This window comes from Harpia harpyja, chromosome 7 (assembly GCF_026419915.1).
Source record: "Harpia harpyja isolate bHarHar1 chromosome 7, bHarHar1 primary haplotype, whole genome shotgun sequence".
Classification (NCBI taxonomy): Eukaryota; Metazoa; Chordata; class Aves; order Accipitriformes; family Accipitridae; genus Harpia; species Harpia harpyja.
In genome coordinates, this window is record NC_068946.1 from 46,970,459 (window position 1) to 46,995,118 (window position 24,660).

At 50.9% G+C, this 24,660-nt stretch overlaps 1 protein-coding gene across 1 annotated transcript; it reads left to right on the top strand.

Moving 5' to 3' along the window:
* Positions 1-3,041: 3,041 nt before the first annotated feature.
* Positions 3,042-5,203, top strand: C1QL2 (complement C1q like 2). Its single transcript, XM_052792473.1, has 2 exons — positions 3,042-3,981; positions 4,397-5,203. Exons 1-2 carry the CDS (start codon positions 3,343-3,345, stop codon positions 4,574-4,576), a joined length of 819 nt encoding a protein of 272 aa, XP_052648433.1. The 5' UTR covers positions 3,042-3,342; the 3' UTR covers positions 4,577-5,203.
* Positions 5,204-24,660: the final 19,457 nt, after the last annotated feature.

The following is a 24,660-nucleotide window of genomic DNA, read 5'->3' on the forward strand; positions in this document are numbered from 1 at the left end:
ACAACAGCAACCACCAAGGCTCCTGCTCAGCCATCATCCAACACCAAGGTCCAGACACCCCTTGTGTTTCACCAGAGATGCTCTGTGGGTGCCTTTACCTCTCTCTCTGGGCACACCCGGAGGCGCTTGAGTCTTGCCAGCCCTGAGTCACCTGCAACAGAGCACCAGCCTGACACACTTTGGAAAGACGCGAAGTGCCTAACGCTAAGAGGGGCTTTGGTACTTGTCACCTCAAATGAAGCAAGGTACCTGGCAATTTTCTGCTCCTTGTACTGCTGTGGTGCATCCCGTTGCATGCAGAAAGCAGGCACCTAACAGCGTAGCAGCCGCCTGTATCAGCATTGTAAACTGAGTGTTGCCATGTACCTTTTTGCGACTATATTCCTAAATACTTGGTAGCATAGGATCAGTGGGTGGTACCAGCTGCCTCATCGATCACGGTGCTATTTCTTGGGGCACAAGATGCATTACATCGGTCAGCTCCAGGTCTCCAGGAGCGTAGATCCTACTGGAGTTATACATTAAAGTCGCGCTGTGTTTACCTTAAAGCAATCTGACGGAGGGATTAACTACGTGATCAGTCCATCTCACCGCATCACAGAGGAGCAATTAAACTATTCCCAAACAAAATTGCTAGAATTTGACACCTAACCTAACTGCTGATATCTCTGGAATCTTCTCTGCCTGCTCGTTCAGGTGCTCAACTGTCCTTATTAAGAACTGTGCCAATTTTGTCCGCCTGAAAGTTAGAATATGTTTCTTCTTCTTTGTCTGTCCTTGTTGATCAGTGGGAATAACAGACCCCGCCACAGAAAATTACTCTGGCTTTGCAGAAGGGGCTGGTGAGCCCCCATTTGGAATATAGTTCCCAGCAACGGTCACCTCATTATAAAAGAGAGTTAATGCAAATAGGGAAGTTGGAAAAGAGCCCAAATGATACAAGAACTTAATTATTCAGAAAAGGGTTAGAAAAGCTACAGTGTGGCTGCTGCCTTTGGGAAACAGGCGATTAAAAGCCACGTTAGGGGGGGTCTGAAAAGCTCTGGGGGAATAGCAAGGATTCACATACACGGGGAGAGCCGAGCTAGTGACAAATACCAGAACAAAAGGGAAATTAACAGAAGGTTAAGCAGGGATGATCGGCAAAGCAGTGTAATCTATTTGTGAATTTATTTGTATTTAGCGCAGTTAATATATGGAAAATTATACTAGGGCTGTAGCAGAAACAACTATTAGAAATCATTTTACAAGGCTTTAGACAGGTGTGGGGGCTTATAATAACACTGTGGGATGCAACTGGTAATTCAGAGGAGAGGAAAGGACTTACATCTTTGTCACAATCTCATCTCTTAAAACATTTAGATGCATTGTGCTAAGTAATAGACGTGGTTACTCCAAAACGACTATCTACAGTTCTCAGGGAAAGGTTTTCATTTACAAGATTAATTTCACTTCCAGCTTCAAATACATAGATGTGGAAAAAAAAAAATCAGAGAGGCTTGGAGGGGCAGGGATGAATCCTGATCTCAGCAGCAGCAGAACAAAGCCCGAATAACTCCAGGAAAAAATGCTGGACGCACACAGGGGTGTAACCGAGATGAGATCTGGTCCTGGAGTGCATGTGTTCCAGAAGGGAAAGCCTTGATGTCCCCTCCTTAAATTTCAAGGAAAGCTAACAAAAGAGTCCCAAGTCCTTTTAGGGCGTTTCTGCAGTTCTCGGAAGAAGCCTGTATGTCACCATTTGCATATGATGCCTCCAGGCCATCAGCTTCAACAAGCGTTGGATCAGGCTGAGCGGCTCGCTTCCTTCGACCTGCAGCTTCGCCTGGTTCTTAGAACAGACTGCCTTCAGCTCTGGTGAACCCGCTGGAAATTCACCCTTCCTCTGCACCAGGGGAGCGGGGGGGGGCACCGAGCTGTTGCCCTTAGGAAATCTGTGTGATCACCGTACCACGCTCTTTCCAGGACGGGTGCTTAACCCACGGCTGAGATGCGTGGGTAAGATCTCAACTTACTCTCCGGAGGGGAGATCCCTGTAGGCAGTTACCGACGCAAGAGCTCCCGCTGCACTAGCACCGTTTACTCAGCAAATCAAAGGCAATTAATCCCAATTTCTCCACTGGGGAAAAAACCCCACTTGATTTGGACCCAGCATTACGCAGGGAAACCGACAAAATACTGTGCTGTAACCCACCCTGAACTCTGCTAAAGGTATTTCTTCCCAGGGCTCCCCTGCCACCTGGCAAGCCCCGCCCGCCTTCGGGAAATGGGGACGGGTGGAACGAACTTTAATTACACTTGGATGTGTCGAGGAGCAAGATCCACCCGCGGTGTCGTCCCGCCGGTCTTTGGGCCGCCGCGGCTGGACGGGGGGAGGCTGAGGAAGCCGCGGGGAACACGCCGGGGCGACCTTGTTGCCCGCGCGGGGCTTTCCCGGACCCCCTCCCGCAGAAAGCGGTGCGGCTCGGCGGCGGCAGGGAGCTCGCCCCGGCGGGCCCGGGCCGTCGCGCAGGTGCCGTCCCGCCGCGGGCAGGGAGGGACGGAGGGATATAGGGATGGTGAGGTGGGCTGGCGGGATGGATGGCGGGAGGAAGCGGTTTCGGGCGGCAGGTGAAGGCGGCAATGCGACGCGTCCCCGACCGTCCCGGTTTCAGCGGGGCGCAGTCGGGGCCGTAGCCGCAGGGATTCCGCCGGTACCGGCCACCGGGACGCCCCGCCGCCTCTCCCCTCCCCTCCGCCCCGCCGCGGCGGGCGGGCCGGTGGCGGCAGACGACGGTCGCACCGCGGGCGGCAGCGGAGCCCCGAGACCCCCCCCCCGGCCCAGGCGGCTCCACCCCGGCCCCCCGCCCGGCCCGGCAGGTGGGTCCGCCCGCCCCGTCCCGCCCCGTCCCGCCCCGCTCGGCTGCGCGCCCCCCACGTCGGGGCGGCGACGGGGGCGGGCGAGCCCCGCGTCCCGTGTGTCCCCCCACCCCCTCCCGCCGCCGCGGGGGGCGAGGGGCAGAGCCGGGCGCCCGCTCGGCGCGGCGACGCCCCCGCGCCGGCCCAGCCCCGCCGGGCGGACGGGGCCCCGCGTCCCCTCGGAGCGGAGCGGAGCGGAGCGGAGCGGAGCGGCGGCATGGCGGGGCGAGCGGCCGGGCGGCGGGCGGGCTGAGGCGGGGGCCGGGCGGGGAGGCGCCGGCGGCGGGGGGCTCACCGCCTTTTCTTTGCCGTCCCCCGCAGGGAGCGGCCGCCCCCCCCCGCGCCACCATTGCCTCGCACGGCAAGGAGGACCTGCTCGCCGTCGCCGCCCGGCTCTGGCAGCGGAGGAGGCGGCTGCTGGCCGCCGCCGGGCTCGCCCTGGCCATGGCCGTCGCCCTGCTCGTCGCCGTGCCCCTGCTGCTGCTGCAGGCGCCCGCCGAGAGCGGCGCCCACTACGAGATGATGGGCACCTGCCGCATGATCTGCGACCCGTACAGCGGCGGGCGGCCGCCCGGCCCCGGCAGCACGGCCGCCGTGGAGGCCCTGCAGGACCTGGGCGCCAACCCCCCGCCGCCCTTCGTCCAGGGACCCAAGGGGGAGCCGGGCCGGCCGGGCAAGCCGGGCCCCCGCGGCCCCCCCGGGGAGCCGGGCCCGCCGGGGCCGCGGGGCCCGCCGGGCGAGCGGGGCGACGCGGGGAAGCCGGGGCTGCCCGGGCTGGCGCTGGCGGGCGCGGGCGGCGGCGGGAGCGGCGGCGGGGCGGCGGCGGGCGGCGAGGCGGCGGGCGGGCTGAGCGCCGCCTTCAGCGGGCCGCGCATCGCCTTCTACGTGGGGCTGAAGAGCCCCCACGAAGGCTACGAGGTCCTCAAGTTCGACGACGTGGTGACCAACCTGGGCAACCACTACGACCCGGCCAGCGGCAAGTTCACCTGCCAGGTGCGCGGCATCTACTTCTTCACCTACCACATCCTCATGCGCGGCGGCGACGGCACCAGCATGTGGGCCGACCTCTGCAAGAACGGGCAGGTGGGTCCCCGCCGCTCCCCGCCTCGCGTCCGTCGTGTCCCGTCCCGTCCCGTCCCGTCCCGTCTTCCCCCCCCCCCCCCCCCGCGGCGCCCGCGGGCACCGGCGGAAAGGAGCAGCCGGAGCATCCTCCCCGCCGTCGGGGCGGGGGTGCACCGCGGGGAGCAGCCTTAGAGCCGCGACAGACTCCAGACTCCTCCCGGCCTGCGAACTTTCCCGCCGGGATGGGGGGAAGGAGAAGCGAGGAGCGGGGGCGGGAGGGAGGGCACGGGAGTAGTGGGAGGACTGGGGAAGAGGGGCTCGGGGGGGCTGGGGAAGAGGGGCTCGGGGGGGCTGATGGAGGGGCTGGGGAAGAGGGGCTCGGCGGGCTGATGGAGGGGCTCGGGGGGGGTGACGTGCTCCGCGGCTGCGTTGGCAGGTGCGGGCCAGTGCCATCGCCCAGGACGCGGACCAGAACTACGACTACGCCAGCAACAGCGTGGTGCTGCACCTGGACTCCGGTGACGAGGTGTACGTCAAGCTGGACGGAGGCAAAGCGCACGGAGGCAACAACAATAAGTACAGCACTTTCTCTGGCTTTCTTTTATACCCCGATTAACGCAAAACGAGCGACGCGACACAACTGGCCCCGCCACTGATACCCGTGGGGTCGGTTGGCGTTTCTGTACCCCGTCGTGCCGATGTTCCTGCTGGTGTCCGCTGTCTCCACAGGTCACTTCAGCTTCATTATCAGTTTGTATGGTTGGGTTTTTTTTTTTACACCTGTGGAAACGAATTAGAAGTGAAACAAAGCGATCCCCTTCCTTATTCTCCCCCATTTCCTCTGAACCCCCTCTCCCTTTGTCAGCCTCAGTGTTTTGTGTGTCACATGAGGAACTTGGCATCTTGAAACTCTCGAGTGGTTCCCAGGGGGTGTAAGAGAGCCCAGAGTTCAGACTGTGCCGCACACAGTATTTGAACCGGTCGCATTTTTTCGTCAATGAGTATTGATGATGATGATGAATTTTCAGATCGACTATTCGCGAAGTGGGACTGGACCGTAACTGGTTTTTCCTCTGCTGCTTTGTTTGTATGGGGTCAAGTGCAAACTTTTCTTTTCTGTGCAATGCAATGCTCGTGTGAATGATGGTGTCATTAACGTCAAACCTGTTCCTGTCTGCAAAAGTATTCAGTCATTGACCACAATCACCAAAATATCACATTAAATTTTGTTTTTAGACAATGCCTTCTTGCTGTCTGTCTCTTCCAGTGCTGCGAAGGAGCGCTGTGGTGGTGCCAGGGGAGGGCGGGAGGTAAAGGAGGGGGTCACTTCAGTCCCTTAGGTTTGCAGCAAAATTTAAAGTTAGGATGGGGGCGCCTTGCCTAGGTCTTGACTGTGATTCAAAGGGGCTGGGAAGAAGCAGAGGGAGAGGGAGAAACCCTGCACCTTCGTGCAGTTTTGTAAAAAGGCGGCACATGGTCACAAAGAAGTGAAAGTGAGGGTGTGGAGCGGATCTCCTAAACAGCTTTTACTGGGTCTGAGCCTGATCCAGAGGTTAGTGAAGTATAGGAAAAGCGGTTTAATCAGCAGTTACGGAAAGCTGTGTTCCTGTAACACGCTTGACAAATTTAAGAAGGCAGCGGGGGAGACAGTCTGTCTAAACCCCTGCACTTGCAGTGCGTATATGGGTTGGAAACCACACCTGACTGTAGGTGGGTCTGCACAGTCCCTGAGACGGGCTGGGAGAGAAAGCTCACCAAAGATGGACAGATTCAGACCATTTGGGAAGGTTTTCTCCTGCTGGTCCTTGGTAAATCCCAGCCACCCTGTGTACTTTTAAAAGTGCACAGGTGTGTAACTGGTGCGTGCGGTCCTGAGCCTTTTGTTGGAGGAGGTGAATCTTTCATCAACACCCCAGTAGGTAACCTCCTCAGTTTGGGTAAATTGGGGTTGCTCTGCTGAAGCTAAAAGAGCTAAGCTGATTTACAACAGCGCTTACTTTCATTTTATTGTCTTATCATTTCATTTTTCCCTCCTGAAGCTCTTACCTCCCTATCAGCTTACTGCCCTTTGCAGCGTTAGTGCAGTTTCACAGGTAAGAGGGACAGGAGCCGGACTGCAACGGCTCTGCCAAGGCTGGAGCTTTGCCCCTGCCCTGACGTTGCAGAAGGAAAGGGAACCACAGCCGGAGTGGACTTATTCCAGCCCCACTTTGGGGCAGCCCAGTGATGACTGAGTTCTTATAGTCTCTTCTGTCTCCTACCTAGTCCTCGGTGGGTATTGTCTTCTTGTTGGCTGGAAGAGGAGGGTCAGAGAGAGAAAGCAATTCCTCCCTTCATCCCGTCCTCAAACATCCCCCAGCTGAGGGAAGCAGAGTTCATAACCAGGTACATGTGTTAGACACTTATCAATCTCTAATGTCTTGTCGATTTGTACTATTTAGAATATGATTAAAACCAGTGTCTGGGACCCAAATGAAGTATAATTGCTATGGATCCTCAATTCCCCCCGGATCCGTAATCCTTTTTGACTATTCCTCCCCTCCCCTCCAACGAAATGGAGCTTAGACACAAAGCCCTCGGTTTAAATTTCAAAAAATTAAAATTGACATGCAGCAGCATTAGCAGGAGCCAGGAGGAATTCTAAGGAGGTGCCTGGGCTCTGCTTTATCCTTTGCATTAAGAAGCAATTTGTACTTCTAACAAAGACCCAACTGTTCCCCCTTGGCAAAAGGGCAATGAAGATGCCTTGCAAGGGAATTGCTGTTCACAATACTTAAATAAATTTGAATCTTAGATTTTTAAATCTGTATTCCCTGGTGGAGCCTGCTCCTCGCAATTCAAATGCAGGGCTAGCGGTGTGTGCCTGCCAAGGTGTCAGTAGCTAAGCGGATGATGGATTGATGAGGCAATGGGAAGACACAGGCTCACAGTGGCGGTTTGCCCCGACAGTGATCTATGTATCTGCACATTATCAATGTCATGAGGAGGCTTGAACCACCCTCGCTAGATGTCTCATTTTCCACTTATCTCTTATGTACTAATTATCAGGCTGGATTATTCCCCAGGATAGAAACAAAAAAAAATGCTCGTTGCCACTCCACTGACAGTTTACACAATCGATAGAACGAACGTCTCCCTCGGCTGCTCGCAGGCTTTTTTGTTTCCTGTTCTCATCGCAGGGTCCTCCGAGATTACCTCTGTGGGTGGTTGATGGCTTTCACCCAGCATCTGCGGCGGTGGTGCTTGGGCAGGCTCCTCCATCCCAGTCATCTTGGTAGTAGCTCAATGTGTGGGTTGGGTTTTTTTTCTGAAGTAACACAGGGAAAAGCAACTGAGAGATGAAAAACTTCAGTGCTTGGTGGTGCAGCTGTCCAGAAAAGCAGAGGCAGCATTGCGGATAGGGATGGCAGTCCCTGTGCTGCGAGTGGCTGTGGGTGAGACCAGGGTCGTGGGCAGCCCGGCAAGCAGCCTGGGGTGGGCTCCTAACCCTCTGGGCTTCGGCTGCATCCTCCTCCGCTTGGGTGTGTTCCATGGGTTATATATGTTTCATGGCACAAAGAGAAGGGGCTGTTTGTAGCAGGGATACCCTGGTCCCCTGGTTTGGATCGAAGGAGGAGAATTAGTGTCTACTCAGAGGCTGGCTTCAGTGTTCTCTGGGACCAGCTTTCCCAAGTGATGCTGGCATCTCAAACAACCATGAGCCAGTGTCTGCTCTGGAGGTCTGACCCCTCAGAGGTGTTATTTTACTTGATGAGTAAAGCAAATGCTTTTAAAAATTGAGAGGTGATTAGATGTGATGCAAATAGGGAAACCTCCCTGAAAGGAGTAGAAGGTTGGAGTTTTAGACAAAGGGTACTTCTGTTTTGTGCTCAAGTTAAAGTAATAATAAAAAAGTTAAGATAAAAAAAAATAGACAGGTATTCATGTTCTCAAAGCAACTTAGATACTGCAGCAATAAAGCCCTGATCTTTGTGCTACTGATGTGAATCCTTGACCCTTGTACCGTGCCTGGGCAGCACCGGCTGTGGAAAGGATCTCTGGAAAAGAGGGGAGCAGGGAGACATCCAAGCACACAAAACACCGTGGAAGGGGAAACGGCGATGCTGCTGAGAGCCCCGAGAGGGGTGCCAGCCACTCCTCGTCTGCGGCCATTCCTGGAGGAAGGCGTTTGGGTTACTCTGCTCCCCTGCAAGCCAGTGGGCTCGTGGCTGGGCGCTTGTTTTCTTCTGTTTTGACCTTCATTGGCTTGGGGAGCTCCTGGCAAGTCTCTAGCAAGATGGGTGAGGAAATCCTGCTTTGGCTAGAGTGAAGCACGTTAGCTGCTGGGGCTGTTTTCACCAGCCGGTCTACAGAAAGAGTTTTCTGAGGATGCCTGTGCTGCAAGGGCAGCTGGGTGTCTGATATCCCCTGCAAAGTCTGGTGCCTCTGTATTTTTCAGGATCTGGGCTCGCAGATTTTCTCCTTGATGCTCATCCCTTTGTGGAGTGATGCCTGGGTTGATGGGGCCACAGTGGCCTGCAGTGGGGCAGGAGAGCCCCACGTCTGGGTTCTCCTCTTTCCCTTCTGCTGTTAGAAAAGTAAAGTGCTGCTGCTTGTGCCTCATGGCTTTACACATGTGCATGGAGCCACACTTTGGTCTTGAGCTTACTGCTTTTGAAACTCACTCTGGGCATTTTTCTCAGAGATTTAATGCTTGCCTATCTCCTTGCTTGGCTCCTTCAGCAGCTTACGGTGCCTGGATGGGTTTAATCTGTGAACTCATAAAGTAGGGGGGAAGGGTTCGGTGGACGCTCATGTGATCTTTTTGTGTTTATGCCACAGATTAATTCTATTAAAGGGGTATGTGGCAGATAGAGGCAAAATGGCATAGAAATCTCTTTTAAATCTAATATGTTTGTGTCAAATACCTTTTTTTTGTAACATGCCATTTTTTTTTCCTTATTGTGATTGGACTGAACTCTGGGAAAAATTCCCGCTAAGATCCTGTGCCTTAGTATTGTCTCTGGGATAAAGGAGCCTGTCAGTATAAAATAAAGACTAACTGAATCTTCACTGACTTTGAGACTACAAGGAGTTTGGTCCTTTTTACTGTGAGTGTCTGCATTGTGCAGAGGCTTGGAAGATTAATTACACATGAGAGAGATGAACTGTTATCGTGTGGACACCCTGGCACTTACGGGTGAGAGCCTGCTCTCAGCTGGTTTCACATCTAATGGCAGAAAGAGGTTCAGCTTCATTGTAAGCCATGGCTAACATGCAAATGGGGTCCCGTTTCTCTAGACCGTGCCAGTTTAGAAGTTAAACCCTTGGTCACGTAGTAGGTGCCTCAGCAGAAGTGGGGGAGATGCTTGACTATTTCTTGAGCCCGCTACTCGCCCTTGAGCAAGCTTCGTTTTTGAAGGCTGCGTGGGGGATTAAAGCAGGGAGCTCAGCTCCTTCCTATTCCTCTTGATCTAGAACCAGATTGTTTTTTACCGGCCTTAACGATGAATTACGAAGAGGCCAGTAGAGGGCAATGCTGGTTCCCTGAAATAGCCTGGGGGACAGCGGTATTACCTGCTGGGCAGGCAAGATGTTGAGGCTGCGGTATGATTTGATGTGCTAGGCTTGAACATACATCGCAATTCCCCTTCTTTCCCCCGATGTTTCAGGCTGAAGCCCTGACAGCCGGTTGTTTCAGGTCACAGCCTGAAAGGTGCTGAGGCACTGCTGCGTCCTGGCCCCCGCTGCAGCGTGCTCTGCAGGGTCTCGCTGTCGAGGTTTTGCAGAGCGTAATTCTGAAGGAGCTGGGAGTTATGGCCCTGTTTCCTTGTAGAGAAAGCCATAAATGCCGATCTTCTTTGGGTTCTTCCAATTACAAAATAGCCTGAATTAACCATTACTCTGTGTGGCACAGCTCTCTGTGCTAATAAATGGGAGTAGACTTTCTTCACAGGGGGCTGGTGGCATATTCCTTTCTCTGTTGCATTTGCTCCTGGTTTGGTTTTTGGCATGAGCTAGGATAGAAGCAGAAAGGGCCTGTTTGATCCCTGTGATCTGCTGCCCTATTAATGCAGGATTATTTCCTCCAGTGCGCTGTGAGCACGGTGACATGGGGAGCATGGCTTGCCTGCAGCCTTTGGCTGTGCTCCTCCCAGCGAGGAGACATTCACATGATCCTGGCTCTTCTTTTCGCTTGCAGCTGCCAGATCATGTCTAGAAAAACAAACAAACAAAAATATCCAACCCCAGTCCTGAATGCAGCTGAAATGTTTTCTTGGTGCCATTTCTCTTTGTCAACAAATTGCTTATTGCTTAAGTGTTATGATGTGATCCCCATCCTAAAGAGGAGAGATCTGCTGCTGAGAATGAGGGGGAAACATGCCCAGGAGAATAACTTGTTTGAAGATGTGAGCAGAGGCTTTATGAACAATGATTCTTTGTCCGATCTGAGTTTTAAGATGCAATTTTGATGGTATGATAATGCAGAAAATGTTTTAACTCCTTGGGGAGGGAGCTGCTTTTCAGGTAGCATCTTGCTCTTCCCTCATTATTGTAATGCTGTTCCTGAAACTTCGTGTCAGCTGTGCCGTGCTGCAGCATGTGAATGCATGAGGTGATGGAGATCAGATCCAGGTGGGTTTCTCTCTGTTTTGTTTTGGTATACAGCTGAATTCTTGACGTTTGCTTCTCCTTCTCCTGGCACCTCATTTTTCATGGAGCTGTCCTTCCTGGAAGCTGGGAGCCCAAGGGCCAAAGTCTGCTTCCAGGTACACTGATCTAATTCTTCTCAAACTTAGTTTTTCTCAGAATCAATCCTTAAGTACATTACATGTAGCTACCCTCGGACTGCCAGTGTGGCAACCGGTTGCTGTTATGTAGTGTTCGGGGACATATTATAATGAATCTCAGTCTTTGTACCCTAGAGATGGAAATGGTCCAGCTCCATTGTGTGTCCGGCCTAGTAAATGTCACTATATAAATACCTTTCAAGGAAAACACCATTAGCATCTGCAGAGAGGGTGGAGCACCTCCTTTTGCCAGCATCTAGCAACCTGCTTAGGAAAGAGAGGTGTCAAATATCTCTGAAGCTCAACTCCTCCAGACCCTGCTGAGTGCATTGCTGCAGCTGAGAGAGCTTGGATCGTAAACTTTAGCATCCCTTCTCAAAAGGCAAAGCATCCTCGAGGAGTAACACTGTGCTGCTATTTATCAATTTGTGTGAGAGTGAAGCTTGAGCGTTATTAGAGCTGAAACACTAATTAAGCCAATAAATTCCTTTGTCTTTTTGGGTGTGTTTGCAATTAATATGCAAAATCCCATTGATTCCAGCAACTCCATAATTCATGATGCATAGTGTTATTACATATTGACGGTGTACACTGTGAAGTCTCCAAAAGACACTGCTGTGCATAGTAAGAATACTGCTGTGATCCCAGTTAAACCGTTACAGGCTGGGTGAGTCACGGCGCTGCATCAGGTTCTACCAAAGCCTTGGCTGTCAGTGGGGGGTAGGAAGACCACACAGAAATGTGTCTCTGTTGGGCATACTCTGCATCTCAATGGCTATTTGCACTTTATATTGCTTTCAGAATTGCGGTGGAAAAGAGCAAAGTTGTTCCAGCTGATCCTAAAAAAAGGCTCAAACTGATGCGAAGAGAAACAGATTATAATGGAAATATGTATTTGGATCAAAGCAAGGCAGGTCTTTAAAACAGTCTTAGCTTCAATGCTCTTCTGATTTGGCGGTCTAAATGATCTTTCCTCAAACAAAGTTTGTTCAAAGCTATGAGAAGGGAGATGGGACAGGAAGGCTGCTCAGAGACGTAATGTTTTCTCTCTTCCAGGGGAGCGTTGTTTTGGCAACCTAAGACAGGACAAGAGTCCATGACCACTGAACCCTGTGGTGGCTCTCTGCCTAAAATTGTCTTTTGCAGGATCAAAATAAGTTCTGCTCAAATCTTTTCCAACATCTTCCCCTAAGGCAGCAAAATCAGTGGGACATTATAAGGAATAATTGGCTCTTAGTCTCAAAATACTTAATTGAGAAGACCACCTACATGAGATTTTGTTGCCTGCTTTTCTTTATGTTTGGACTCGTTACCCTCCCCAGGTCTGTAACAGCCCTGCTTTGTAGGTGGAAGGGCTCAAAAAAAAGCATGTGCCTGGTGGACTAGATGTTGTCTATGGGGTTGGCCTGATCACCATAGAAGCTGGTGGGCAGGTGCTCAGTGGCTTTAGTGGGGCGGAATCAAGGTTAGGTTTAATCTTTGGTTGGGATTTTGTGGTGGTGGTCTTTTTTGTTACTATTCTCAGTTCTCATGAAGTTATTTGATTTGGTCTTGGCATAATCAATAAGCCTCTGTATTGATATGTACAGTCTTTGAAGCCTGTGGAGCAGAGCATGGGATGGATGTCCTTTTACTTCAGAACAGCACAAATAAATACATAGCTGTTGAATTAATTTGTGGTTGGTGTTTTCTGAGAACTGCAGTTCAGATTTCCTCTTCCATGTCCCGCTACCATCCTTCCAAAGAAAAAAACCAAAGCCAGGGAGGTAAAACTGAAACAATTGCAGACTAGCGTGATCCCCATGTATGTATGCAGAGGCTGTACGATGGTTTTCAAGAATGGAAGATGAACAATATACAAGATGCTATCTCTGACTTCAGAGATAGCATCTTTGATTTCAGGCACAAAAATGAAGCAGAATTCTTGATAGCTTGTCCAAGCTAATTTTCTTTTGAGTTAGTGCACTGACTACCTACCTACAACTAACCACAAGCTGTCCTCTTACTTTTTCTCTTCTATTAGTGGACTAATATGACTGCCAAGTTTTACTTTCTTAGATGGGTCTTAAATAGGAAGCAGTTTGCTTCATGGAAGCAAGATGCCTGGAGAATGAATTTATGCTAGCTTGTAGCCACCAGAAACCTCTGTATTCCAGCAGACTTTAAATTGAAAAATGGAGCTTGCTTCTCATACTGGATTTCTCAAACTACTTTCTCCAAGCAATAGAAAAGCAAACCTGTCAGGTAGGCAGGGATTCATTGCAATAACTAAATTATGAGGTATCTGTAAGTGTTTATCACTTGATTTGCTTCTGGAAATCTCCGAGAGAAATACAAGAGCCTGGATTGCTAAAGAAGGTCAAACAAGGTGAATATAGCAGTCCCCTCTGGCCTGAAAAATCCATGAACTGTGCTGTCAAATGGAAGTATGGACAATGTTTTTAAAAAATTTGTCTTAGCTGTCACAGACTGGTGGTGGGAGGGAGTGGAGTGGGAGGAGTAAGGCTCGTGGTTCACAGAGGGTTTTGGGGTAAGACTGAGCAATCGTCCCTATCTGCAAACAGAGGTCAGTCACTGCCCTCGGACATTTTAAACTCGCCCTATCTACAAGGCACAAACACAAGTCTTCTGGGGCGGAGTGGCCTGGTGGTTTCCCATGTGTTTCCCTGCGGGCTGGTCTCTTCTGTGTCAGTGGCAATTCCTCAGGCAGGCATCAGAGTCGGCATCAGGTATTGAAGAGAAAACCATGGATTTAACAGATGTGAAGCTGTCTTCTTCCTTTCTCTCTTCTTGCTGATGAATAAGAAAGTGATCTGCAACTGTAGCAAATTACATTCAAAACAGCTGTGGGCATATTACAATTATTGGCCATATGACTTAGATGAATCTCCTACACAGTGATTTCAAAGCCCATTGGGTAATGTGCCATGAGACCAGTTATGGATGGTGCACTGCCAGGAGAATCAGTGTTGTGTGGGATGATGCCAGAGTGTGTCCTGGGCTCTGCTCTTACTCAGTGCCATCATTACTGCTGGGACTGATTAAGTAGATGACCTATCTGTTAAATCTGCAGATGACATGAAGGCAGAGAAGAGGATTAAGTTCAAAATGACCTTGACAAAACAGAGGAAAGGGATGTAAAAAAAAAAGAGGAGAATTCAAGAGGTGCAAGTTACCTCTACCTGGAGGCAGTCCATGGCGTGGACATGTGCCGGGAAACCAGAGGAGCAGAGGGGGTGGTTGGGAACAGTAGTCAGGGAGCTGCTTCTCAGAGAGGATAGAGAGGACCACTGACTAAACGTGAGGTGACTGTGTATGCTGTGGAAAAGGCCAGCGTACATATTGAAATGTGCAGATATTGAGCTGTGCTGGAGCTGGAGCTGGAGCAGAGCCTCCAAGGGACGTGAAGTAATCCCTCTCCTGGGCTCTGGGAAGATCTCGCCTGGAGCAATCTCTGCTTGTGGGGACCATGCAACCAGAAAGCTGTGAGATGGCTGGGGATGGTTCAGGAGGCTTTTGGATTTCCAGCCCAGCAACCTGGAAAATGCAACCTGAGAGGAAAGAGGGATGGATTGGGCTGCTCAGCCTGAAGAAGGGGCTGTAGGGAGCACAAGGGGATGGTCCTTAATGACAAGAGAGGAAGGGAAATGTGGTCCCTGTGCTCATTTTGGATAGGAAGGAGGAGGGCCTTGAGATGCAGTAGCAAGGTCAAACAGAAAGAGAAGCTTTCGGATGGTGAGGGTGGGAGCAGGTTGCCTGGGACGGCTGTGGCTCTCCAGCACAGAAGGACTCTAAGAGTGCATTAGACATCCATCAGATTTGGCTGGAGCATAGCTGTGTCGGGGTGGGGAGCCAAGCCAGATGACTCCTCAAGATCATATGCACTATTGATTTTCCATCACCCTTTCTTTCTCCGTGTATCTGCAGAGATATATACACCCATCTGCCCACCTGTAATATAGCCCTCTAAAAATGAAGTTTGGTGTGTTTCCATGCCCCAAGTGATGCTCTCTCTGCACACTGGCATGCCTGCATCTCTGTTAGGTCCATTTTGGAAGGGTTAGATTTTCCCATTAGGGTCTTCCCAGCTTGCCTCCCCCCCCGCTTCCCAGACAGGAGTCCTTTGCTGGCAATGCATTGGGGCTGGGGCTGGCCTTGAGGGTTGCTCCCCAAAATAGGGCATGCGATGGCCAGGAATGGCAGGGCTGGCACCGCCGGAGCCGGGACCAGGACCAGGACCGGGACCAGGACCGGGACCGGGACTGGGACTGGGAGTGGGACCGGGACCGGGACCGGGACCGGGACCGGGGTGGGGGGTTAGCTGGAGGGCAGGGAGTGTCCCCACTGGTGCTCTGCTTTGCTTGGCTGCCTGCTTTGGCGTCAGGGCAGGGAAAGCCGGTGGCAAGTAGCCTTCCGTATAGGCTCTGAGGTGCGGGGCTTTTGGGGTGAGGAGGAGATGGAGGTGCGCGGGGTGATGGGGTGTGGGCAGGGTGGTGCTGGTGGAAGGGCTCTTGCAGGGTGGGAGTCCCCAGAGCTAAGCCCTGCATCATCCCTGTTTTCATAGCTCCAAGGCTGCCGCAGCCTGTGCTGCCCAGGACCCCCCCAAGTCCTACTGAGTGACCGTGCAAAGGCACGATCACCACACTGGATGCTCTTTTGGCATTACCTCTACAAATCTGCCTGAGCAAATTATTTTTGCCTCTATGGTAAGAAGATGGAAACCTGGACCTGCTGTTCAGGTTTCCAAAGGCAGCTAGGACTCAGATCCCTTTGAAGTTCACGGGTATGACAAACTTAGATACTTCTGAGCTCCAGGGGCCCTGCATGTATGTGCCTGGTGCACTAGAGCGCAGCACTGTGGGGCTGAGCCCGAGGGGGGCTGAACACTCACTGCTTTCACCATAGTGCCCCCCCAAAGTGAGGATGCCTCAGAACTTTTTACTGTATTTTTTATCTGTGTAATCTGCAGGTTATCTGTCAAAAAACAACCAACATAACCCTAAGCCTTTTCCCCCTGTAATTTACCATTAGTGGCTGTGAGTGATGCAGAGGTTCATCTCAAAGCTCTATCTCCCTGGATCCCTGTCACTTAATTTCCTTGTTCCTGTAGCCCCTTTGCCCAGTACCTCTGGTTTTGGGTGGGCTTTCTGAGGTCTCCTCTTCAAGTCCTAGTGCTCTTCCTGGTATGCCAGCTCTACACACAGAAAATGTAGTGTTCATTGAAAGAAAAGCTTTGAAATGTAAAAAGAAATGGGAGAACACGGCATAGTTTGGGTACCCTGCTTGTGGATTTTTTGTTTTTCCCTCCTATCGGCTGAGATCACAAAAGGGAAAAATGATAATTTTGTTCAAAAGAAAAAAAATCCCTCTGTAAAAATGTTCACGCTTTTCAAGTCTCAGCTTGAGTTTGCTTTTCCTTCATTCACAACAGACTGATTATCCTTGTTTCCACCCTGGGCCGGCGTTTCTATATTTAAGCCTCCGCAGGACACAGTTTACAGTGGCGGTGCTGACTCACACTTCATTAAGAGTCACAAACAGTGACTCCTGCGATGCATCAGCCGCCGCCAGGACCCACACTCCTCGCAGCCGAACCGGGCAGAGCCCAGCGCCTCGCAGGGCTGAGCCCATCGGAGGAGGATGTAGTGCTATCAGCCACCGCTGGCTTGACATTCGGCTGAGCCGGCGTCACCGGCTTCGCGCGATGGGGTTGCGGTGGGATATGTGGCAGTGACTCAAATGAGATCGTTGGGAAGTGAAATCAGATTCAATTGCATTAGAAATTCATGTCAGATAAAGCTGGCAGAGGTACTGCAGAACTAGACCATTACCGGGCTCACTATACAATCGGTTAATATATTTATTACATATCTCTCCCAGACTGACTCTGGGCTTAAATTAAAAAAATAGTTTCTTTTTCCTCTTCTTGGTTCCTCATCTGGTGGTTTTGTAATATTTGGCTCTTCCCTGGTGTTTGATTGGATTTGTGAACTTACTAGTTGTGTCAGTAAAGTGATCAACAGAGAGATGGAGTTAGGCTTGGCACAGGGAAATAGTGTATCAGATTTTCCTGCTTCTCCTGCACACCTCAGGTCTGGTGTCACTTGCGGTGACCAACAGCGGGCGGTACTGACCCACTGGCAGCTAAGTCCTTATGGCCCGATAGTAACACTGATTAAAATTCGGCATTAGCTGTGTAGCTTGGATAATACTTCAAGGCTGATTGACTTGCAATACGCTAGCAGAGTGCAGGTATAAAGGCAGTCTCCGGCTGTGCCTGCCTTTCCTGCCCGCCAGCGGGTTTCTCCTCCAGCCTCCCCTGGAAGCCTCTCGCTGGGGTGTTGCCTCCTGCCCTGCTCCTGGCTGGCAGGGACTTCATTTATTTTGGTGATAACAGCACGCATTGCTGTAGAGCGGTTCATAACTTTCAGAGCCATTTGGACTTTCCACCTCTATAACTGAAATAAAACAGGATCCATGTGTGTTTCTAGGAAGAAGAATCACCCTTTCTTTGGCTAGGTCACTTATCTCACCTCCTTCACCATATACTGTCTTCATCCTCTGTGCCCTGGTGTCCATGAAAATGTGGCTGGCGTGGGGGCGGCCAGCTCACTGCCATCACCCTGACCGCAGGCTGCGTTCCCGTGCTCCTTGGTCTCTGTCTCCATCCCGTGCCGTTTGTCCTCTGCTCACACCAGGCAGGGACGATTTTGTGTTTGCTGCCTGCGTGGTGTGTGGTGGGGCCACGGTCCAGGGTAAACATACAGAAATTGTAGAAGTTGGGCCGGGTTGTACTGCTAGTGTGTCTCAGACAGCAGGGTTTGGGTCTCTGACGCTCACAACAAAGTGAGTTATACTTCTGGGAGCCTCAGAGAGTGCGCGTGCCTTTGGGATACCTTCCCAAACCTGCTCCCAGCCTGCTGGGGCATGGCTCATACTTTCTGAGCCTGAGGTTTGGTGACTTTGTATTGTTTCCTCCATGAGTTCATCTGCTTCCCAAACCACTTGTGGTGTTGGTGTCCACACCATCATCCTGCAGTGATGAGTTCCCCAGAATTGATATCTGCTGTGCACAGCAATTCCTCTTTCTCTTCATTCAAACTGCTGCCCCATTGCTACATTAGCTGCTCCCCCCTTCCATGTGGTGGGACACAGCCACCTACTTCTGGGCTTTCCCAGCTTTCTCATGCTCTCCTCCTTTTAATCCCATGGAGAAAAGGGGGTCTGTAAGCATGGACCCAGAAAGTAAAGCAAATCACTTCGCTTTGTGTTGAGGGATCCCTCTGCTGCACCCCATGCTTTGGTGCAAGCAGCCGAGACCTGCCTTTACAAATACTACAGCTCCTATAAAAAAGCATGTCTGGAATACAGAAGAGAAAGCATCTTCAGCCCCAAATAACCACTCTGCAAATTTGCATTGTTTGGTGCAGTCTCAGCTGTCCGGGAGCAGCCGTGGGGGTGTGATCTCCATGGGACGGTTTTATTTTAGCCTGTGCGGAAAGTGGGAGTCCCTGTAGCCAGAGGGTGAGGAGGTGAGGCTGTGCTTCGAACAGAGTGGGTGAAACCCTGGCAGAACTCCCGCCTACTTCAAAAGGGGTCCGTACGGTCTGTTGATTAAAATTATTTTAATTCAAACCAACGTTAGCCTGTTCCTCATTGCATGGAGCAAGGAAGGAGAGAAAAGACAAGGATTTGACACTGTGCTTTTAGCCTTGTGATTCTCAAACTTTGGCGCAGGGTGGGGAAATGTCTGCTAATAGCAATCCTCAGGGTAAAGCTTTGTTTAAATATTCCCAATAGGGTTTTGTGCCACTAAACAGACCCCCCCCCCCCCCCCCCCGTATTCAGTGCTTATACTTTATGGTGGGTATATCAGGTGTAATTTCATCCTTGATCTCACCCCAAAATTAGAGGGATAACAAACACATCAAGATTGAGGCAAACCAGTGTGATCTGGAGAGATTAGAGCTGTGAGGTCTGTGACCTGCAAAAAATCGGAGTCTAAAGCATATAATACTCTGTGCATAAGGAGCGCTGAAGAGCATGGATGGACATGGGGAAGAAGGGTGCATCAAGCATTACATGCTAATGCAGACACCCACCGGGCTTGCTCGTGTAGTGGTTTGTGCACACCCTGACTGGGCTCAATGGTTTCACCCCCAACTGCTGTTTCAGAGGAAATCTGCACGCTGCCTCTGTGGAAGCTTTGCGGACAAAAACTTGGGGAAGGATGATGCATGGTCAGTGTGAGAGTGAAGAGTGTTATATTATCTTCTACCTCTTGTACTACCTACACCTGAATGTTAATTTTTGCTTTCTCTTCAAGGGAGGCTGCTAAATGCAAATTACCTCTCCGACACCAGAGGAGCTGGAAAGGTGATGGTAAAAAATACACAGAATAAATGACGCTAAGCAATGCATTTTGCTAGAGAGAGCAGGGGGAGGTGGGTGGCACTGTAAATATCCTTTATGTACCTCCCTATGTAATCCCAGTGGTGTAGAGCAGGAGAGGGCGTAGAGCCTTGGGGTTCGCCCAGGCACTTATATAAAATAAGATGCAGCAACAGCAGCAGTGTGTGCTAGAGTTAAGCCATAATTAAACACCTCCAGGTAGTTTAAACAAAACATGCACATTTAGAAGATAGTTTTTAGTGGTTCATGTCATCATCTGACTAGCAGGGAAAACAAACAGATGTGGCACATACTAAAAAAAGATGCGGAGGGAGAACGAAGTAGCTTCACAAATTAATCCTTGGTCCTGCTCTGGCGGGGAGGGGAGAGAGACTGCCAGTGTCTCCAGCACCCAGCAAAGCCTTGGCAGGGGTGGGTGGGTGCAACTGGGTTCATTCATGGGTTAACACTAAATTCCTGTCTAACGCTTCCACTTCCCAGCACTGTCGTTTGCACGACGACCGTGGAGGGTGCGTTGGCTGTGGGTCCACATGTGCGTCATGTCTGTGCAAGGATGTCAGCGTGTTTCAAGCTGATGCTTTCCACTCTCCTTCCCCATCCTGGAGGGTGTAACTCACCCCCTTGCTCTCCCTCCATCAGAGCAGGGTGACAGAGGACAGCGGGGACTGTGGTCCTGAGCGCCTTCACTCGCCAGCCACGTTTCTCCCCTGATGAGGGTCGGTGCTTGGCGAAGAGCAGGGCAAAGGCTGAAAAACGAACTGCTGTTGCTGAGCCCGTCATGGCATGGATGCTGGAGCTGATGGCTGAGGTGTAACTGCCTGATGGAGGTCAGGGCATGGCCCCGTGACTGCGTGCGACTGAACCAGGGTGGTCTAGGAAGCAACTGTCCCTTCATCTGGGTCTCCCCTCACGGCTGGGGTTATTGAATTGAGAAGGCAAACGTGTTAGCTTGAACCTCCGGGAAGGTGGTTTCCTCAAGGCCTAAGCCACTGAAGCCCATTGGAGCCAGACTGTTTGAACTTTTACAGCAATGACAGGATTTGCACATGGTTACCACCCATCAGGTGTGAAAAGGAAACTTTCAGTTGAAGGGGCAGCTGCCCTCGAGCCCAGCCTGGAAAGCTGTTAAATTGCTTCAGCTCGATCATGGGGATCTGCCTGAGCATTTCCAAGGAGAGTATCTGGTGGGAATGTGCACAAGGCTCTGGAATTCAATCTCAAGCCAAAAACAAGGAGAGAAAATTGAGCTCCAGCACCGTAAGCTCCCGGTGAGACTCAAAATGGCTAAATACCTTGTGGGAGTGCTGGCAGCTGGCTCCGAACATACTGAAGCCTCCCCATTGACTCCAGCAAGATGTTGGTGACCACCCCCTGTGCACTACTGGTGTGCTGCATTGGTGCCGACCTGCTGGGACCTCGCCAAATCCAGCGCTCCATCACTATTTGGGACAACAGACTTTGGCAGGGTTATGCTCATTATTTTTAAATCCTTGAAGGAATGAACAATTCCTCCGTAGGATCGAGCATTTCCCCCCATCCTATCTTCTGCAGAGCCCCTGCAGTAGAAACCTGCAAAATAAGAGGCCAGGTGTCACCAGGGGATGTCGCTTGGCTTCTTGTTTTCGAGGTTTCTACTGCAGGGGCTCTGCAGAAGATAGAATAGGGGAAACTGCAGTTGGGGGAAACTGCAGAGTCCGGCCGGCAGTCAGCCGCTTGATGTGGCAGCGGTACCCTTGGTGCTGGGGGAGCATCGTCCTTGCCTGCGGAGACAGGAGGGAAAAAAGCCGCTGCTCCCGACGGCTGTGCTGGAGATGCCGGCCGGAGTTAGGACTATCTTGACGGCTCCTGACGGTAGCAGGAGGGGAGCCTGGCGGCGATTTAACTGTGCCTTTGCCATCGCTGGGGTGGTTTCTATGTGTTCCCGGTTGTGCTGTGAATTAAGGGATGCTGTGTTAGGATGCCAGGTGGGGCGGTCCGGTGAGCGGGAGCTCACTGCATCCCAGCCCTGTGACTGCAGGGGATGTGCTTGGCCTCCCTGCCTTGGAGCTTTGCTTCAATATTTACATAAACATTGACACATGTTTAAAAAGCTTCAGCTGGAATGAGTGAGACCAAACACTGCTGTGGGAATGTCACCATGTCCTTTTTTAGAGACAGCGTGGGGGGCTGGCTGTTGGGCGCAGAGCTCTTTTGGGAGGACAGCGGTGTGAAGTGAAGCCAAGTCTGTAGCAATTGATGAGCTTTTACACGGGACAAAGGTGGGAGACATAGAAGAAAAAGGGATGCTTGGATCTGTGGTCCTAGCTTGAAACCTGAAGCTGAGACCCAGCTTGGCAGGCTTTGAGAGATGTCCCAAGGAAAGCAAAGACCAGTTTGGGACGGAAGCCAAACTGGCTTCAGGTCTATCAAGGAGCCTTTAGAGATACAGCAGGGCACCCTAACTGGGAGCAGCCCTGTTCTGCCAACAGGGATTATCCAAGGGGACCCTCGGAGCCACCTTGCATTAACTCCTTGGGCAAGCGCTTCATCCTAGCGTAAGAGTTGCTGTGATTATCCTGCACTGGGAAAGCTTGATTTTCCTAGGCATTACACAGGCAGCTGAGTAAAGGGTGGTGTCTACTAAAGACTTCCAAAACCCATTATGGATATTTTAATGGTGCTGTGGACTTGGTTTCCAGCTTTGTCTGAAAAATAGTTTGGGGTAAATATACACGCACGTTTGTTGAGTTTAGTGGCTCTCCAGAGAGGGAAAGGGGCTAGAGCATCGCTCTGCTATTCATTTCCAAAGGCAGGATGTACAAACAATATCAATATTTATTAAGCAGCTTTGTTTATCCCAGGATTGTAACAAAGAAAGTGACTTAGATTGTGGTGTTTGTCCTCTTTGCAGTGTCCTATTCCTCATTTGTGATTGCGGGTCTTTCTTAATGCATATTTTATTTCCCTTTTCTGCAGAACTGTAACCAGAATAGCTTAAAAAAGGAAAGTGGCACTTAGTTGATGGCTGGCTCAGTGGTTATATCATTTCTGCTTTTAAGAGCCCCCCTCTGTGATAAAGACAGCAGCACTCACCACCCAGGCTTCCGCCAGCCGCTTTCTTGCCAGGTTTTGCCCTTCCACCCTTCCTTCCTTCCCCTCAGCTGCTTTAAATAAACAGGGAAATTTTAAGTTACAACAAGACCAGTAAATTTACTAAATCTCCACCTATGAATGGCTTATTTTGTTCACTTCAGCTTAAATCTGATTTCAAGTGACATCAAGAAGAAGAAAAATATCCCCAAATCCCCAAACCTCACTTAGAGCGTCCCGTAAGTGCCCAGCCAGCAGTTCCTGCAGCAGCAGCTTTGCTAGAGGCTTTTTGCTGTGCCCCTTGCTGACCGGCCTAGCAGAGGGGGCACAGGGGGATTTCTAGGCATCTCTTGAACTACAGAGGTGAGAATTTAGGTGTTTACTCTTTATTAAAGGTGCAAAAAGTCAGTCCCACGCACAGGGACTCTCTGCCACTGCTTGTTGCATCCTTACGCGAGATGGAAACACTCTGTAAGGCACGGTGCTGCTGCTTCTGAAAGTGCAGGACTGTTACCAGCTGCTCCCTTTAAATTAATTTCCCCAAAGTCAGTCACAACACGAGCGGAGCGACGATCCTGTGACAATTCCCAAACAATTAGTACCGGGAGCGAGCGGCACCAAAGGACTCACGCCATGTTCTGAGCTGTGTGTCTCTGGTATAAATAGCCTGGCTGGAGGATCTTTTGCCCAAAATGATGATGGGAGGGTGACTTTATGTTAATTCAACATGTCAGCTTTTCTGCGAGCTGTGTTTGAAACCAGGGACCCCAGAGCTCTCTGCTCTGCCTCGATCAGGAGCACTAAGCTGATTAAACTGAACATCGGGTAACGCGAGGGTTGCGAGTAGCTGGCTGGTGGGCATGAAGGCTCTTGGTATGGACAGCATTGGGCAGGTAGCTCCTAGGTAATTCACAAACTGCTTGCTGTGTCCTTTTGCATGAGGAGAGGCCGTGCTCTGCAAAGTGGGGACACAGCCAGGACAAGGAACCCTCCTTTGGAACCATGAGGGCAGTGACCTTCTGATGAAGTACCAAATGAGGCCACAGAGATGTCCCATCAGGAAAGGTCCAGGATGACCTACTGGCTTGGGGGGTTTGCAAGTGCTCAGCGACAGCCTGACTCCAGCTATAAGTGCTGACAAACCCAGCTCCTGCCTGTGGTTTGCCGAGCTTGATCCCCAGGTGCTTTGGAGACCGGGTTGGCAGCTGAAGCAACCTGCTGCTGGTCTGAGAGAAGCCGCTTCTGCGAGAGGACACTTGGCCAGCACAGGTCCCATGCCTGCACCGCCTTCCCCAGCAGAAGTCAGTAGAGGGGATGTAAAGCCCTTGGGATGGAAAACGCTATTCACAGTGCCAGGAGTTTGCTGGGTCCTTGGCAGAGGTACAGTCCTTGCTATATAAGGATTAGCATCCAGCTGAAATGATGAAGACTAAAAGTCCTTCAGAAAGTCCCTTAGTGGATTGTTTTCTTCTCCTTCCCCTTCTGTGTTTTGACCAGCTGTGAGCAAGTAGAAGGCAAAATGAGAAAGTGAGTAAACCAGGGGGAGCACCACCATGCCCGAGGCAATGTGCTTACCAGTACTTCAAAGGGGTGTTGAGAAAAGCGTGGGAAAAGTCGCATGGGCAGAGACCTGCAGTGATTTGTGTTAATTAGCTAATGAGCAGCCTGTTGGAGGGAGACCAACTTACAGACCCCTCAGCCTTCGCCACATAGAAAGACCAGTTGTAGTGTTGAGCTCGTGAGTCAGGGTCCACCCCGAGCTGTGGTAGCACACGAAGTACTTGGGGAAAGCTCCCAAAGACCGATAAAGACTGAAAGCAAACGCTGGTGGAAAAGCAGCCCTCGCCTGCTTGCAAGGCCACCGGGGTTTTTACTTGAGTGATTCTGGTGGGTAGAACCAGAATGGGTAGAATGAATGTGGAAATTAGCTGTGGTGTGTTGGAGCTCAACTCTTCCCATCAACGGGGGCTCCTGGCTCATGCTCTTCAGGCATCTGGTCCCTCCAGCTCATCTTTTCAACAACTTTAATATGAGATGTACGTGTGCTTCCCCTTCCCCCCAATACGTTACATTTTCAGATCAATTTAAAAAGTAACCTCTTTAATATTGAATTATTCCTGATCTCTATTGTCACTTCTAGCTGATTAGTTTAAGGACTGTGCTTGGTTTGTTTAATAACCTCTTGACACTAAACAAACAATCTTGAAAAGGGAACAATTTGCAAAACAGAAGGAAAACAAATAACCTACAAGGGCACCCTCTTCAAAATAGAAAGACTGATTACATTAAAATGGCAAAATAATTCCAGACATTAAAAGAAAGTATATAGATATTGGCTTATCTATATTCAAGGAAGATTTAAAAACACCACAAAGTTAAAGTTTTCATTAGCAATACAGTGAAATCTCTCAATTAGAATTCCTGGAGCATATTAAATGGTATTTAGTTT

Excerpts from the sequence above, each read along its gene's own strand:
- C1QL2 (XM_052792473.1), top strand. The coding sequence starts at position 3,343 with ATGGCCGTCGCCCTGCTCGTCGCCGTGCCCCTGCTGCTGCTGCAGGCG. Across the intron at positions 3,982-4,396 it reads ACCTCTGCAAGAACGGGCAG|GTGCGGGCCAGTGCCATCGC; the intron begins GTGGGTCCCCGC and ends CTGCGTTGGCAG.